Source organism: Haplochromis burtoni, unplaced genomic scaffold (assembly GCF_018398535.1).
Source record: "Haplochromis burtoni strain Fernald_Lab_line unplaced genomic scaffold, NCSU_Asbu1 Contig_211, whole genome shotgun sequence".
In the NCBI taxonomy this organism is placed as follows: Eukaryota; Metazoa; Chordata; class Actinopteri; order Cichliformes; family Cichlidae; genus Haplochromis; species Haplochromis burtoni.
The window spans coordinates 732,414-748,824 of NW_024582572.1; the positions used below are offsets into that span (position 1 = coordinate 732,414).

Below are 16,411 nucleotides of genomic sequence, written 5' to 3' on the forward strand. Positions count from 1 at the left end.
AAACACGCCACGCATGTGTGCTGGAATTATATTCAGGCTTCGAGACGATCTGAAAACATCTCCACAGTGACACCTGCTGGACAATTTTACTATCGCCACATCTTGGAGATGCTGTTTATGAGATACTCGCAGCAGAAGCGTCAGTGAGACTTAAGAAAAAAACGCATGTCGTGAAAATCGTTAAGAAGTGGGTCACCTGTATTCATGTGTTTTTCTAACATTTCTTTTACACTATAAATAAATTCTTTATGGGAGTTACAAGGAGGATGACGTCACTCAATCCTGCAAATAACATTTTCTGTTGAAAGAAGAAAACATAAAATTAGAGCACAGACGGAGTCAGAGTCGAACATTTCTGTCTGTTTTATTTCTCCTTGAAAGCAAAAAGGAGGTTTTTTTACTGAGATACTTTAATGAGTCTCTTTCTCTGTGGATTCCCGTGTTTAAGTAATTAGATAATATCGGTCTCCATTAACCACAACGAAAATAATAAAGAGAGAGAGGGCCTTGTTTTCTGTTACACACGCGTGTGTCATGAATACAAAAACATTAATTCAGTAATTACAAATGACTCTGGCTCATTAAAAAAAAAGTGAATCCTGACGCCTCGCAGTGCCCGGAAGCAGCAGGTACACCACCTGTCGGAACTGGGGCACCAAAGCCTCGTTTATTCGTGGTCATGTGATCTCTGTGTTCGGTGCAGTATTTTGAAACATCGCGTCGGAGGCTCGACACAGCGAAGAAACGCTTTTCAAGCGTCCCATCCCTGCCAGAAACTCGGCCCCCTTCGCGCATGCGCTCTATAGTCATCACAGTATGAGGAGTGCAGAGAACAAGTAACGTCAGAGGTAAACAAGCTTTTATGTTTCTCGTTTACATATTCCACGCTCATGTTTGTAATTAAAGTGCAGAGACATTTTATTAAATATTCCGCTGGCCGACAGGAGGCCTGCGGCTGCTCGCAGCGGTCAGTGAGACTTGTCAGCCTAAGCTGCTTCAGCAGCAGCGAACTGTTAGCTGTGTTAGCTTCTGTATTCACAGTCAATGGAGAGGCGATCCAACTCCGCTGAACTGCACCAGCGCAGAGGACAGCTTTAAACATGCGACTGTATCTTCTCTTACGCTGGTGTCTTTTACTGAAGTGTTCTTTTAAAGTACTTTCCGCTTCGTCTGGTGTCATTCTGTGCTAATATTTAGAGCTAACATTGATAGCATTAGCATCTTAGCCGCTGTCAAATATCTGTTAAGCTAGACAGGGGAGGGACATTTAGAGCGACTGACGACCGAGACAGCCAATAAAATCTAGAGTAGGCGTCCTTAGGAGTCTTCAAGACCAATTATCTTCTTCTACTAAGAAAGCTAAGGAATATCAAGCGGAAAGTCAAAAAATGCCTGTTTCATTCATTACAAACTGTTCGAGTTTAACATTCGCACATTTGTTCAGTCGAAATTCAGACTGCACCCGTGGAAAGCTGATAATAACTACACTAAAAAAAGTTGGGCTGCAACCGTTATCAGAGACGGGCGCAACGTCATCATATGTATGCCGTCATCACGCAACGTGACGTACAGTAGCGTTCGCGACCTTTGACCTTTGTGTGTTCTTGCTTATTTATTTTTTTTAACTTACAACAATAGTTTGCAAAAATAGAAGAAAAAAGAAAATTCAAACATTTATTTGTTAAGATAATAAATACAATATGGGGGAAACTGTAAAGAAAATAAATCTTTGACATATCTAGAGTTTGAGTTTATTTAGGAATTTGCTTAGTTCAACCTATACTCTGTTTTTAAGTTATTAGAATGGACCGCCTTTGAGTTTTTATTCACCTTGTCCGTTTACACTTGTTGTTCCACAAATAATGAAACATAGCAAATAGAATATTTATATCCAACATTGAAGATAACCGCTGTGCTCCATCAAAACAAAAGAAAATGGCTTAAAAATATTGAACTGTCAAATAAACTCTCCACAGTAAAATGACAGAAAATGCTCACATCAACACTTCCTGTGTTTTTGTACCAGATGAAGACACCTCCGGACCGATCAGGCATCACATTTGAAGTCGGAGCCAAGCTAGAAGCTCGAGACCACCACAAGAACTGGTCAGAAGACTCCTCCCACCACCACCTTCCACACACACACTTATTCTTTCCCTTAGGGGTCATCACAGCAGATGATCTGCCTCCATCTCACTGTGTCCCTGCATCCTCCTCTGTTACTCCAACCACCAGCTCCATATTCAACAGCCTTTGCCCAAGATATCCACTCTCACTCTCCTACACACATCATAACCACCTCAGCCTTTCCTCCCTGACTCTGAGCCCTCCCTCTGATGCACTAATTTTTAATCCTGTTCATCCTGCTCACTCCTAGTCAACATCTGAACATCTTCAGCTCTGCCTCCTGTACAACCAAACATCACAATGGGCCTCACTACAATCTTTTAAACCTTTCCTTTCACTATTGCTGCTCTCCTTCTGTCACAAATCACCCCGACACTCATGTCCACCCTCTTTGCACTAACACACTCAAAATACCAAAAATTAATTGTTTGTTTTACTGAGCTTCTGCTGTTATGATGTACCACTCATTCAAGCTTTTAAAGTAAAGTGTGGGTTAGCGACTTCTTAATAGTCCCTTTGTTATGAGTCTGGTCTGTGGAAATCCGATGAGTGGATGATTCATTTAAGTTCCCACAGCAGTTCAGCCAACATACAGGAAACTTTCAGATACTGGTGATGATTTTTTTTCCAGGATTTTAGTAAAGTATTTAACTTTTTTATGATTTTTAATCCACCAAATAACAACAAAAAAAGCAAAAGGAACAGACTTATATTAAATGAAGTAACACTGACTCATTGCCTTAAAGATATGCAACCAGCTGTGCTCATGTGTGAATTCAAAAAGCCCAACCTTTCCTGTGGTGCGTAAATATCCTCTAATTTGTAGCTAAACAAAAGCTAATTTTGAATGTGGAAATTATAAAGATTTTTGGGAGAACATACTTCAAATTTAATGGTGTACTAAAAGTTTGTCCTTCTTTTAGGTACACAGCCACCATTGAGAAGATTGATTATGACAAAGAGCGGGTCCTGATCCACTACCTGCAGTGGAGCCGTCGCCATGACGAGTGGTTTCAGTGGAACTCACCGTACCTGCGGCCGAAGGAGCGAGTCAGCCTGAGGAGGCAGGGCCTGAATCCAACGCGATCACAGCCGGTATAGAACACGTTAGACGTACACAGATGTTTCTTTTTAAATAGTTTTTAAAACATCGGTATCAGTGTCATGGCAGGGATGCTGATACTGAATAAGATTTAATTTTTCTAAGATGCATGAACTGAAATAATAGATTTAATTCCCGCATATAAATCCTAGATACTCTGCATTTGAAGTAAATGTGAAAATATCAGAGCCTGTACTACAACTTGGTTCATCGTATCCACAATATATTTCTGTTATCATTTACCCCACCATCAGTCAGGACGTGGACAGACGATGAGGCTGTCATTTTAAATACATTTGAGGAGGTTAGGCTCATAATACAGACTGACAGTGAAGCAGCTGCTGTGGACAGAGCAGCAGAAACTGGGTGTGTGTTTTAGGGCTGCCACGATTAATTGACTAGTCACGATTATGTCGACTATCAAAAATTTCGATGACAAATTTAATAGTCGACGCGTCGTTTGAAGCTTTGTAAGATCCGGAAAGACGCAGGAATGAATATTAGGATTTAAGAGTGTAATAGCGGACTGAAACAGAAGGTGGCAGCACTGCATGTACAAAGATGCCAGCTGCCATTAAACCCCGAAGAAGAAGAAGAAGCTGTCTCCAGTATCGTAGCTGTTGTCCAAATTTACGGGCTGCATCGTTAGGAGCCAGCGTTTGATTACGTTACAGGGACGCGACGAAGGCTTTCCAAATTTGAAGATTTCTCCAAATGCGTCCTCCTTTTCCCCGAATTTGAAGGATGAGTCGGATGTATCCTTCGTGGCCCAAATGATCCCAGAATTCATAGCGCGACCCAGCCAATTCCTGTTTCCAACAATGGCAGCAGCTACTTAGTTTTAATATTACTCTTTCTGGGTCACAAAATAAACTTTTAACACATTTCTAGGCGAGAATGTAGCTTTGCAAACTTCAAATGTCTGCTCGGTTTATCAAGACATCACAAATTTGTAAAAGTGCCCCGACGTTTTCGGAGACGTCTGCTACCCACCCGCTCGGTAGCTGGAGGGTTCAAGGCTCACTAGAGCCGGCGTAAAACACCAGACTCCCTTCACTACCTGTTATATTTTAGAGGGCAAGGAGCAGACGGCTGAGTTTATTAAACTCCACCGAAACAATCTGCAAAATTCATTAAAAGTTTAATAAACTATCATCTTGTCTTTAGTTAGCACAGACCTTAAACACTTAAAGCTGCAAGCTAATGATAGTTATATAAGAGCAGATGCTGCTGGTGCAATAAGCTGTAAGTTTTACAGCCAATGGATGCATGATCTGACTAGTCGACTATCAAAATAATCGTTTGTGGCAGCCCTAGTGTGTTTTAATAATGTTGGTCAAGAAGACTAGAAAGATTATGACAATAATAAGTTGAAGCTAGGAGAATGTTGACTGTGTAAGCTAACAGACGTTTTCTCTGCGACTCAGACGTTTGTTTCAGGCTCAAAGGTTCTGGCCTGTTGGACCGACTGTCGTTTCTACCCGGCCAAAATCCTCCGCGTCAACAAGGACGGTGAGGTTCAGCTGTGACCTTTTACCTCTGTTGTTTTTCTACTGTATTTTACTGCTGGTTGATTTACTGATTTTGGGGGGGGAAAAAGGTCAGTGCAGCTGTTTATCACAAGGTTGTCTGATAAATCATTAAGCACCTACCATCTGCACCCCTCACTAACTTTTGGCTATTCAATGGACCCATGCATATGTTTTCTTTCATAGTATATATCGTAATGATTCAGATTTAGCTTGCTTCTGCACCTAAGAAGTAAGGAGGTCTTAATAATACTGGGAAAAAATGAGGTGAGAGGCCCAAAATTTCAGCCCACCTCTCTGTGCTTCTTGTTCCAGTAACTTGACTAGTATGGAGGTAGGATTGTGCGTGGGTTCATTAATTACACTAAGTTACTCTACAATATAAGTCGGCTAATCCTCAGTGGTTTTCCTGATTCAATGATATTAATGATATAATGCAGCTTACATTATTTTTACAGTTGAAGCTGATACATTGGACTGTTAAAAGCCTTTCATTAAAGAAAAGTCAAATAAATCCTGATTAATTCATACTAAAAACTCTGGTTTGGAGTCGAGTTGCTGCCTCAGGTGGGAGAGGTGAGGTATCTCTGGGCTTTGTTTGAGGCACTTAGGTGGAGATTGAAGCAGGAGATTGACAGAAGGGCTGGTGCAGCTGGACCGGTCTGTTGTGAAGAGGGAGCTGAGCTTGAAGGCGAAGCTGTCAATTTACTGGTTGATCTACATTCCCTCTCTCATATGTGACCCCGAGCTGTGGGTAGTTACCAGAAAATAAGATTGTGCATTCAAGTGGCAAAAATTGGGCTCTCCCTTCAGACAGAGCTCAGAGCACAGCCGTGCTCCTTTGCATCAAAAGGTGCCGGTTGAAGTGGTTCGGTCGGCTCTGACCCAGATAAGCTCAGTGAATGGATGGGCGTCTTTTATGTCCTCCCTTCATGCTGTTTGACTCCCGCTGTCCGTCTTTGGGTTGTTTGTGCTGCGTTCCTGTTGTTACTGAAGCGAATCGGCTGTTTTTGGAACATCATTGATCTAAACCTGGTGTTTGTGTTTTCCTGTGTCAGAATCCTACACAGTGCGATTCTATGATGGCGTGGTTCGGACTGTGAAGCCCACCAAAGTCAAACCTTTCCAGGAAGTAAGAAATGCTTCTCTCTAATTGGTCCTCGTCTTCTCAGTGTTTCACACAATCACAACGTCTTTGATCCTTAATGTGTTTGTTTTTGTTTGTTTGTCGTTCTTAGAAATCCAGATCTGAGAAAAGTGCTGTGGGAAGCGAGGGATGGGAGGAAGGTGAGAGTGAGGAGGAGGAAGGAGGAGAAGGACAGGAAGAAGAAGAGGAGGAGGAGAAAAAGGAGGAAGAGGAGGCAGATGAGAAGGTGACAACAGAAGAGACCGATGCAGCTTTGGAGAGGGAGGAGGACAGGAAGAGGAAGGCAGAACCTTCATCCTCAAATCCACCTGCCAAGAAGAAAACAGATGACAGTAAGTAAGATGACCTCTGACCCCAAGCGCCCGCACACTGTAGATCTGTCCAGATGTTTGGAGGCTCTGCAGCTCGTCAGCAGGAGCAAATTAAAATGGTTAACAATGGTCTGTCTCTCTTCCAGGCAGAAGCAGTGGAACTCAGAATCAGCCAATCACAGCTGACTCCACCCCCCCAGCAGCAGCAGCACTTAACCCTGCCCACATAGACAGAGGTACACTTATTTCTGTAAACAGATATAGACATGCGTGTATTGGTCCAAACATGAGAACTCCACAGAACATGTGCACATTTTACATGGTTCTCTTAGCTTTAAGACGATGTCTGTGGGGACTGTCTCACTCAGGAGGACAGCAGACGTAGTTCTTATTAGACCTGGGTGAGATGGACAAAACTGTGACATGTTTTTCATACCAGTCAAATCACTATTTCTGTCCAGCTTAAAGACGACCTCTACTCCAAAGTGAAGATAAAATGTTAATTTTGACTTAAATATTAATTCTTTTGTGTCACACATTGAACGTGACTAATGTGCTGTAGAATATTATACAGGTGTACTTTGAGTACATACTGCTAGTGTATGTGAGCATATAATAAAGTAAAATCTTAATTTTGACCGGTAAGAACGTTCAAGCCAACCCGAGGATAAAACCACGGTGAATGTGAGAAAATCCAGTTCTTAACAGATGAAACACAGTTTAACTTTGTTCGCAGGTGCTTCTCCTATTTGGATCAGTAAGTGGTTATGCTTCTGTAACGTACTTGACCTGTTTGTTTTATTTAATCTTTGTTTCAGATGTCCTGCTGGAGCGTCAGGCTCACCTTCCCACCACACACAAGTTCAGCAGAGAACCATGTAAGTCCCTCAGTCCTCCACATAAACACAAAAGGTTAGAACGTCTCGATGCATGCTCAATCATCCAGGTAAGTAAATCCCAGGACTGCTGCGACCAGATGAACAGAATCAAACTTTGGGGACAAAAGTTTAGAGTTTAAAAGTTGGTTTTTTTTGTCTAATGAAAAAAGTAGGACAGATAAAGACTGTCGGCTGCTCAATCCACACTTGTAATGGGGCGGGAACAGATTGAACATGAAAGGATATCAAATGTTTTAATTGAGAAAATTTGATGGAAGCGACGCCTCTCAAGAGAACATGTACAGGGTGATGTTTCCTCTGTGTCTTAAACATCTCCGAGCCAAGGAGACCAGCAGCTGGACTCTTGGAAGAGGAATCTTGTCCCATTTTTAGGTTAAAGCTGCTCAGCAGTCCTGGCTCTTCTTTGGTGTCACCATGCTCCAAATGTTTTCAGCCGTGCTGTTGGAATCGATGCTTTCTGTGATTTTACCATTGTTGTGCTGAAACATGAAGAAGATGTAGAAGTCAGAGATGCAGGCTTTTAAACTGAGCGCTGATATTGAGCCACAGGGTCTCCCTTCTCTTTTTCCAAAAGTCATTAAAACATTTGTCTGACATCGCAACAGTTTTCTGTGAGTTTTGGTTCAGAGAAGACGACGTTGTTTCTGACCGTGTTTAGATGTGGCGACGTGTTTGCGTGATGGAGCTTTAACCTGCTGCCTGAAGATCACGAGCATCGATGCTGAATTTCAGCCTCCATCCGCACGCAGATACTTCTCCAAATAATCTATAATAATAATAATTTATGATTTTATTTTATTGTAGATGATGAGACATTTAAAGTCTTCACAATCTCACATTGAGAAACATTATTGTGAAATTGTTCAATTTGTAGACAGTTCTTTGCAGATTGCTGAACCTCTTTAGTTCTGAGAACGTCTGCCTCTCTTTATACCGACCTGCTGCTAATCAACCAGATGAGGTGCAACACGTTCCTCCAGCTGGTCCTTTCTTACTGTCACTCACTTCTCCAGCGTTTTGTTGTCTGAAGCATTTAATGAAATGGTAAAATGTCTCAGTTGAAATATTTAACTTGTTTTCTGCTTTATTGTGAATAAAATTCATAAGATTTGCAAATCATTGCACAGCATCCAAACTTTTGTGGAACTGTGGTTTTTCTTCAGCTCCAGAGGAATTTTAGATGCCGTCTTAAATTGACAAATTGTGCTTCTGAGCAGACATTTAACGTAGCTTCCTGTCCTCTCTTCGTGCTTGGGGTTACAATACAAAGACATATTATCAGTGTGCAGCTGCTCCCTTCTTCTTTCTAAGCATGAAAGTGCTGAGGTTTCCTAATCCAGTCCCACAGCAGTTAGAAACACTCGGTGTGTCCTCTCCTCTCAGTGTACAGGGTGATAAAGAACCAGCCTCCACCCATCCTCTCCATTGAGCTGGACCACAACCCCTTCAAGTGCCCTGCTCCCGGGTGCACTAAGTCATTCAGGAAGGCGAGCCTGCTGCACTACCACATCAAGTACTACCACACCGACCAGCAGCTGGAGGAGCAAAGCAGCGCGGAGGAGGCCGTGAGGTCGCTTTATGTCCCACGGGTTAGATACGGTGAGCAGAGGGCGGTGAGTTTAACGCTGACTGGAGCTATTTTTGTTTTTTTTTAGGAGGAAGAGATCTTTTTCAGAGGGCGGCGACTTGGTGTCAGACAGGAGGAGTGAGAACTCAACCAGCAGAGAACATGGCATCATGGGAACAGGTACAGAGCAGAGCACAACATCAGCACATAGGAGCAGAAAACCAGGCCAACCAGCAGCGTTGGTGTCATTTCTCTCATGTGTGCCTGTTAGTAGAAGCCAAGAAGGATGGGGGGAAGGAGAAAACGGGAGGACTGGATAAGAAGGAGAGGAAGAACTTCCTGCGAATCAAACTGAAGAAGAAGAAAAAGAAGAAGAAGAAGAAGAAAAGTCAGACGGGTGAGACTCATTGTGTCTGTTGAGCTTCTTAAACTGAGATTAACAGGTTTGTAAGATATTTGGAGCCTAAAATCAGAGGTCTGCTCTCATCTAACAGTTTGAAGTTCGCTGTAGAAGTGTCATATTTTACCATCCATTTTCTTTCACTTATCTAAGTCAGAGTCATGGGGGAGGTCAGGTTGTCCCAGCTTCCACAGGGCGAGAGGCAGGGTACACCCTGCATAGGCCACCAGTGTGTCGCAGGGCTGACAGAGACAAACAACTATTCAGACTCACATTCACACCTGTGCCCAGTTTAGCATCACCAATTAACCTAACCCCACTAACTGCATGTCTTTGGACTGTGAGGAAGACAGGACCCACCCAAACACGGGGAGATCATGCAGTCTCCATCCATTTCAGCTACACTGGCTTCCTGTTGACTTTCAGTACATTTTAAGATCCTGGTCTTGACATTTAGAGCCTTGCATGGACTGGCACCAGCTTACATCTCCGATCCGCTACAGCCCGATGTCCCCAGCAGGTCCCTGAGGTCATCTGATCAGGACTATAAAACAGACTAAGATGAGAACTAAGGGTCACAGAGCTTTTAGCCACTGTGGACTCTCTCCCTCAGACATTAAGACTGTGGACTCGGTCGTTGTTTGTAAAAAAACAACTCAAAACTCACCTTTTAAAACAGTTTTTAGTTAAATTTCTGCCTGTTTTATATTGTCTGTTTTACCTTTTTATTATTTGTTATCTTATGTGCAGCACGTTGTGATTCTGTCTAGAAAGGTGCTACATAAATAAAATGTTATTTATTATTTATCTTCAACTCACATTTATCTGTTATTGCACTTATTGCATCCTCAAATTTAAATAGAGTCCCATCTGACAGAAGTGTGAACCTGCGCATTAGTAACACTGCAGAAAATGAACGTGTTTGGCTCAGATTTGCTGTTGAGGGCGTTTTGGCTGCTCACAAACACGAGTGTAACGGGAAAGTAAAAACATTTATGTTTTGTTGGAAACGCTGCAGACGAAGCTAAAGCACCTTCACGACCTGTTTGTGATTTAAAACTCCTCTTTTTCAGCTGCTTCTCATTAGTTGTTGTCATTACTGTGAGTTACTGAGCACCAGAACAAGGTTGACAGCGTCCATGCGAGCACCGAGCGTCCAATCATTTTGTTGCTTCTCTCTTCTTCTCATCAGGTTTCTGCAGCAGCGACGATGAGAGCTCAGACAGACCTCCGATCACTCTCAAGCTCTCAACTGAACATCACAACACACACGTGCAAGGTGGGAAAACACACACACACACTAATATCACAAACACTGATACGATGTAAAAATTCAAAAACCGAGTTTCTGTACTTTTAGCCGACGATGGCAGCGATTGGTCAACGCTGACAGCAGAGAGTGGAGAGGACACGCCCTCCTGGCCTGTTGGCACGGAGACGGAGGAGTGTGAGGTGGTGAGGTGTGTGTGCGAGGTGGACGAGGAGAATGACTTCATGATCCAGGTGAGACACACAGGAATGATTTGTCTGTAGCTGCTTTTAAAATGAATCCACAGAACTGACAAACAAGTCTGAAAGGAGAGAAATGAATCATGGGAAATATTTCACATCATTCGTGTCCATCAGGTTCTGTTCAATGTGAAAATTTTGTCTTTATTAGGACTTCTTTTGTCACTGAAGGCCTTTGTGTCAGGAATGCTCAGAAACACAGGATTGTTTCGTGATGCTGCTGTGACGTGTTTTCTCTGTGTGTGTCTGTAGTGCGAGTCGTGTCTGTGCTGGCAGCACGGGACCTGTATGGGTTTATACGAGGACAACGTCCCACACAACTACATCTGCTACTACTGCAGACAGACCGCAGGTAGGATTCACACTGTGAGCACTTACTGCTGTGCCGAGCCTGTGAAAGAAAGCAGGTAAAGGTGGATTATTTGATAGTTGGTGTAATATCAAACTCAAAGCTTGCATTTTATATGATACAGCAAAGGCCTGGAAAAGTTCCTCGACCCCTTGTCGAGTGGTCGTAGGATAGCTCTCTGTGTTTAGGTGAAAGTCAAAGTGTGTGTTTGTATTGTAACCTTTTCTGACTGGTTGGAGAAGGACATGTGACTTATGTGTGTTTGTACCTCAGTGAGTGTGTGAGGCTTCGACGACACGAGCTCCACAGCTCAGGCTGAAGCCGTTTTCAGAGCCCTGCTGGCTCTCTGTGGGTTCCTGTGTGGTGCTCGTGCTTCTCCTCTCATCTTGTTTTCATCTGTAATCCTCATTGGTCCAGGTTGGCGGTGTGCTCAGCGTTTCCGGTCTGAGCCCGACTTGTTGAAATCCGGTCACATGTTTGGCCTGTCGTGTGTGAAGGAGAACTACTCGGAGGTCAACGCCTCCAAGATCTCACACACCAGCCACCTGCTGGCACACACGTACGGCATCAGCCAGGTCCTCAGCGCCCTGCAACTCAAAATCAGCCTGCTGCGGTGAGTGCGATCGCTCCGGCGGCTCGGCTCATCTGTTCGAGCCCGCAGAGACGTTAGCTCGGTCTGACTGTGGCCGTCTTTCCCCGCAGCTCGCCGTCCCACCCCGACCAGCAGCTGTGGAGGTCACCGTGGAAGCAGGAGGAGAGGCACAGACTGACGTCCAGCCCGAGAGGAGAGCCGCCCGTCTGCTACGTCAGCAGCGAGCACTGCTATCAGAAGCCCGGAGCATCATGGGAAAAAGGAGAGGAGCAGGAGAAAGAGAGGCCGATGGTGACGGTGAAGCAAGAGCGCAGTGGCGAGGAGAAGGTAGAGACTCAGCAGACACTCGTGTAGCCTTTTAACTTCACACGTTTCCTACTCAGAAAGCCGAAACACTCGTTCACAAGTGCTCACCAACTCGCTCCACTGCCCGAGGTAACAGGACACAAAACATTTTCATTTATTTGTGCTGTTCACACTGATGGGGGGGAAACGGACGACCGAATGAGTCGTACATGAGCAATAAACTCTAAGCTCGGATTTCACTCCTGCATTAAGGCTGAACATCATAAAATCCGAGCTGATTATTTTGAGCAAAGACGATGAATCTCTTTTTCTGTCTCCTCAAAGCTCTTCTCTGCTGTGAATTTGAGACGCGTGAATCTTCAGCTGTTGGGAGGTTTAGGTGTAGTAAAAAAACAAAGCCTGGCTCACTGAGACCTTGAGCAGAAGCAGCGCCTCACGCTCGCAGCGCTAAGCTCCTGCTGTTGCTATGAGACCAGTGAAGACCAGTTAGAAGCTCATTCTGGTGAATGTGGAACTATTTTTACCTTTTACTGAGTGTGAGGGGGGGGAGCGAGAGCTGCAGAGGATACTCTGTGAAGATACACCAACAGAAAAGCTGCAACAGGCTTCCTCTGCACAATCACACAGCCAGAGATTTTACAAACGTAAGGCTCGTCGGGTAGATCATGAAAACCTGTCATCTGTTTGATTTCATGGGGACTTTGTCGTTTTTCAGACCAGTTTCTGATCCTGAATTGTTTTATTTCTCTTAACTGTTGGAGAATTCTTGTAGAATAGAAAGAATACATCATTAGTAGCAACGAAATGGAGCTAAAAATAAACGATTGATGGAGAATCAACAAGTGAAACGAGCAGATCACAGTGAATTTATTTAAGTGGACCAGAAGACAAGATGTGAGATGTAAGAGAGATTCTTACATCCAGAGAGGGTCACGGAAATAAAAGGTTTCGACAGGTGAGCCTGTGGAGGGATTGTACGCTCCTCCTGTGATTGGCTCATGAGTCTGTTGCCACCGGTGTGTTTTTCCTGCAGTAGAGGCTGTGGCCATAAACTGTCTTTGAATTTTTATCTAAATCTTAAGGAGATCACCTGTAAAAAAGAAAATAATTATTTATTTATTACAGAATAAGCAGGCCATGACTTGTAAAACCAAAATTTCATATTAAATTGTAAAGTTACTGAAATATAAAATGGAGATGTAATCTAATAATATTCTAATTTCAGTTCGGCTATTAGATGAAAATCGATAAAAACTGAAAAATGTCCACCTGACCCTTCAGAATCAGCTGATCTCTTTGAACTTTCTAAATACAGCAGAAACTCCAGGACTCAGAATCCAAAGCCAGCATTATTATCTGTTTAACCAACTCTGAGCATCACGGCTTGTATTGTAGCTGCAAGAGGTTTAACACTGTGATGTAACAGAAACAAGGACCTGGGGTTCTGTGGGGGGCGAGGGGGGGCCGCATTTTCTCCAGAAAAGGGAATTTTCAAGCATCATTGGCAGAGTGTCGTTATTCAAACTACTCTCCAAGTTTGTCAAATTCACTGAAAAACGAATTAGTCTTCGTGTGTCTCTGGCTGCTGTTTGTTAAAAGCATCTGTCATTCTCTCCGTGTAGGAAATAAAACCTGAAGATGTCAACAGGAGCGCAGCTCACACCGCCGCAGACAGAGACGCCACCGCACTCACAGATGTGCACAACATAAAAACAGAGAATCACGCAGGCGGCGGCGAGCAGGCGCACACTCGGACGTGCGCAGCACAGCCTCGCGCGGCGTCGGTGGCCGAGTGTCAGCTGAACCTGCTGGAGCACATCGAGTCCCTGCACCAGCAGATCAGCGCCAGGATGGACGTGATCGAGAGAGAGCTGGACGGTAACGCACACGTTGAATGTAAAAGACAGTTGCACACAACACTCCACATTAATCATCATTCAGTGTTATTAAAATAGTCACGGTGGCTTCGTCTGGTTACGAAAGCAGAGAGAAATATTTAGAGAAAGAAGCAAGTAAGTAATTATCCACCGCGAGTTAGAGCCATTCTAGCTGGAGGAGAATAATTACTGAGGCGTGGGAGGAAGAAGAGACAAGGTTCGGTTTTTGCGTCGCTTCACTTGGAGGGGTCGTGAAGCTCATGCATCCTGATCGCCGTGTTCCTGCCTGCTGCTCCACTTTCACCGTATTGATTATTTAGAACTGACATTATTGTGAAAAAGTATCTATCGCATCTTCATTGCATGTTTGGCCTTTAATTTAATTGGGATTAGAGAGGTCTCGCTTCACTGCTGTACATCACGTATCTTGTGTGACTGACAGCAGCGCGTGCCTGAGCGTGATACAGCAACGCTGGGTTGGACGTGATGAGGCGTCAGAGTCGTGCTGTGCTCCTACGTTACACCTCGGTGTTAGTTTGTGTCCACATGTGCTCGCTGCTGGTTGTAAAACTCGCTCTTCTCTGTCTTCAGTTCTAGAGTCCTGGTTGGACCACTCCGGCGAGCTCGAGCCTCCTGACCCTCTGTCCCGCCTCCCGCAGCTCAAACAGCGAATCAAACGGCTGCTGTGTGACCTGTGCACCGTGAGGCGCCTGTCGGTCTGCCGCTGACCGCCCTCCCTCTGAACTCTGACGAGACAAAGAGCGTGAAACTCTGAGTTGACTGTGGTTTGTTTCCCTGCAGTTACAGGACAGCGCCCCCCTGTGGTGGAGAAAAGGTGCTCTGCAACAAGATGGTGTTTTTTTTTTTGTTTTGTTTTTAATACAACGCGACTGTTCCTGAAACGCCTCCAGCAGGACTTGAGAGCCCGTGTGAGCACCAGGCGAGGACGAGTTAGGTCATTGATCAGCTGTCATCCGTCTCATCGGGACAGGATGATGTTTGTCTCTGTGGAGGCTGAACGGACGCGTCGTCTGCCATCAGCTCGTTGTTTTTCTGCCAGCCAGCATCGAAGTGTAACAACGCACACAAAGGATTTGGATATCGTATATTTTCTAATTGTACTAATATTGCCAGTACTAATAATTGTTTGTTTGAAAGACTCTTGGAGGGTTTTACAGTCTGGTGAGACCAGGAGGTTCTTAAGGGTTGGTGACCACTAACTGCCAGTTGAGCTAGTGCTAGTTAGTCGCAGCAGCTCTCAGAGCTCCTCTCTCTCTCTCTCTCTCTCTCTCTCTCTCTCTCTCTCTTTTTCATCATTTTATTCACCAATGAGGAGAGGAAGAACGCTACAAGCTGACTTAAAGGCCAGCTGTATTATTTTTAAATCATTGGTTCCTTTTTTTTAATGTTAGGAATCAGTGCGATGTGGAGCAACAACAAAACGGCTTCAGTGTTCCTCAGGAAGGATACCCTTCAAGCACCTTATTTTCCTACCCACACATATTTAATCTGACTAATTTACTGCAGGACATATCCCTTACTTTTATTTTGAAAGTCACTGCTTCATTGTTGTGTGGTTCCTGATGACTGATGTCATCACCGCTGGGGTGGGGCAGCACCACAGGTTAATTAATCATTGATCAATAATCATTATGCCCAGTGTGAGGCCAAACACCTTTAGTTTATTTGTCACTTCCAGCATGAAGAGACGTTTACACATTTGTGTAAAGTCACGACTGATTATGACGACTCGTGAGCGTCTGTGGGACTCTGCAGCAGTTTCAGGTTTCAGCCTTTTTGCTCAGCATTGGACTGATTCCAAGCTTTTTTGTCTTCTGTAATAATTTAAACCCAGAATGGAGCAGCGGGCTTTGTACCACACTGTGAACAGTGAGGCATGTTTAGGCTGGTGTTATACAAATCTTGAATATGGTTCAGTTTTCATGTACGTAAAGCTCTGAACCAGTCAACAAAGATGCAGGAGGTCATCACTGTGCAGACTGCAGCAACAACCAGGCAAAGCCTACTGGGGACTCAGTGGTGAGCAATGGCCTTGATCTGTCCCACGGGCCATGGTTTGTTCCTGGTCTTTGACTGAAGGAATGATGTCACAGATACATGCAGCTGAAAGAACGTGTGGGCTCAGCCGTAGAGCGGACGAGGGGCTGTGGCGTCCCCGAGGGAGCTCAGAGTAGTCGCTGCACCTCCACGTCTAAAGGAGCCCGGTCATGAAAATGTTGCAGAGGGAGTCCACGCCCGGAATACCTACTTAGCCCACTGCCACCAGCAGACGGGCAGAAGGAAGATGGAAAAATCAGCCGCAGGTTAACAGATACTGAGGTTTTCCTTTCACGAGCTGTTTCAGTTGCTAATTTGAAGTTGATGCGGTCAGTTTAACCGTTTCAGACAACTAAAAATTCTGCTCCTGCATTTTTTACTCATTCAGAATCAAACAGTATATCTTTTAAAAGCACAAAAACTCGACACCAAATGGTGTGAACCGCTTATAAAGAGCACAGAAACAGTAGCTCTTTGTACTAATCTGTCGTTTCTCACCTCTTTCTGGTCACCTCTGCTGAGCGCTGTTTGCACTACAAGTGTCCAACAAACGAAATGCTTCCAGACTTTCAGTGTCTTCAGTGGAAAAACAGGGTTTAAAAACACGCATGTTTAAATGGATGTAAACAGCTAACTGC

The 16,411-nt window shown here is 44.3% G+C and overlaps 1 protein-coding gene across 3 annotated transcripts; it reads left to right on the plus strand.

The window, feature by feature from the left end:
- Positions 1–667: 667 nt before the first annotated feature.
- Positions 668–16,175, plus strand: LOC102305616 (PHD finger protein 20). 3 transcript variants are annotated; one of them, XM_042226423.1, is made up of 18 exons: positions 668–848; positions 2,027–2,106; positions 3,051–3,222; positions 4,657–4,741; positions 5,817–5,890; positions 5,997–6,237; positions 6,363–6,452; positions 7,035–7,094; positions 8,499–8,685; positions 8,771–8,862; positions 8,957–9,079; positions 10,275–10,361; positions 10,443–10,585; positions 10,844–10,943; positions 11,358–11,553; positions 11,643–11,859; positions 13,461–13,734; positions 14,307–16,175. In XM_042226423.1, the coding sequence occupies exons 2-18, from the start codon at positions 2,027–2,029 to the stop codon at positions 14,441–14,443; spliced, it is 2,358 nt and encodes a 785-aa protein (XP_042082357.1). In that variant the 5' UTR covers positions 668–848; the 3' UTR covers positions 14,444–16,175. The 3 variants fall into 3 exon arrangements, with proteins under 3 accessions (XP_042082357.1, XP_042082356.1, XP_005936667.1); XM_042226422.1 differs by having other exon boundaries at positions 669–848; positions 8,954–9,079; XM_005936605.3 differs by having other exon boundaries at positions 672–848; positions 8,954–9,079; positions 13,461–13,716.
- Positions 16,176–16,411: the final 236 nt, after the last annotated feature.

Excerpts from the sequence above, each read along its gene's own strand:
- LOC102305616 (XM_042226422.1), top strand. The coding sequence starts at position 2,027 with ATGAAGACACCTCCGGACCGATCAGGCATCACATTTGAAGTCGGAGCC. Across the intron at positions 5,891-5,996 it reads AAGTCAAACCTTTCCAGGAA|AAATCCAGATCTGAGAAAAG; the intron begins GTAAGAAATGCT and ends TGTCGTTCTTAG. Across the intron at positions 11,860-13,460 it reads AGCGCAGTGGCGAGGAGAAG|GAAATAAAACCTGAAGATGT; the intron begins GTAGAGACTCAG and ends CTCTCCGTGTAG.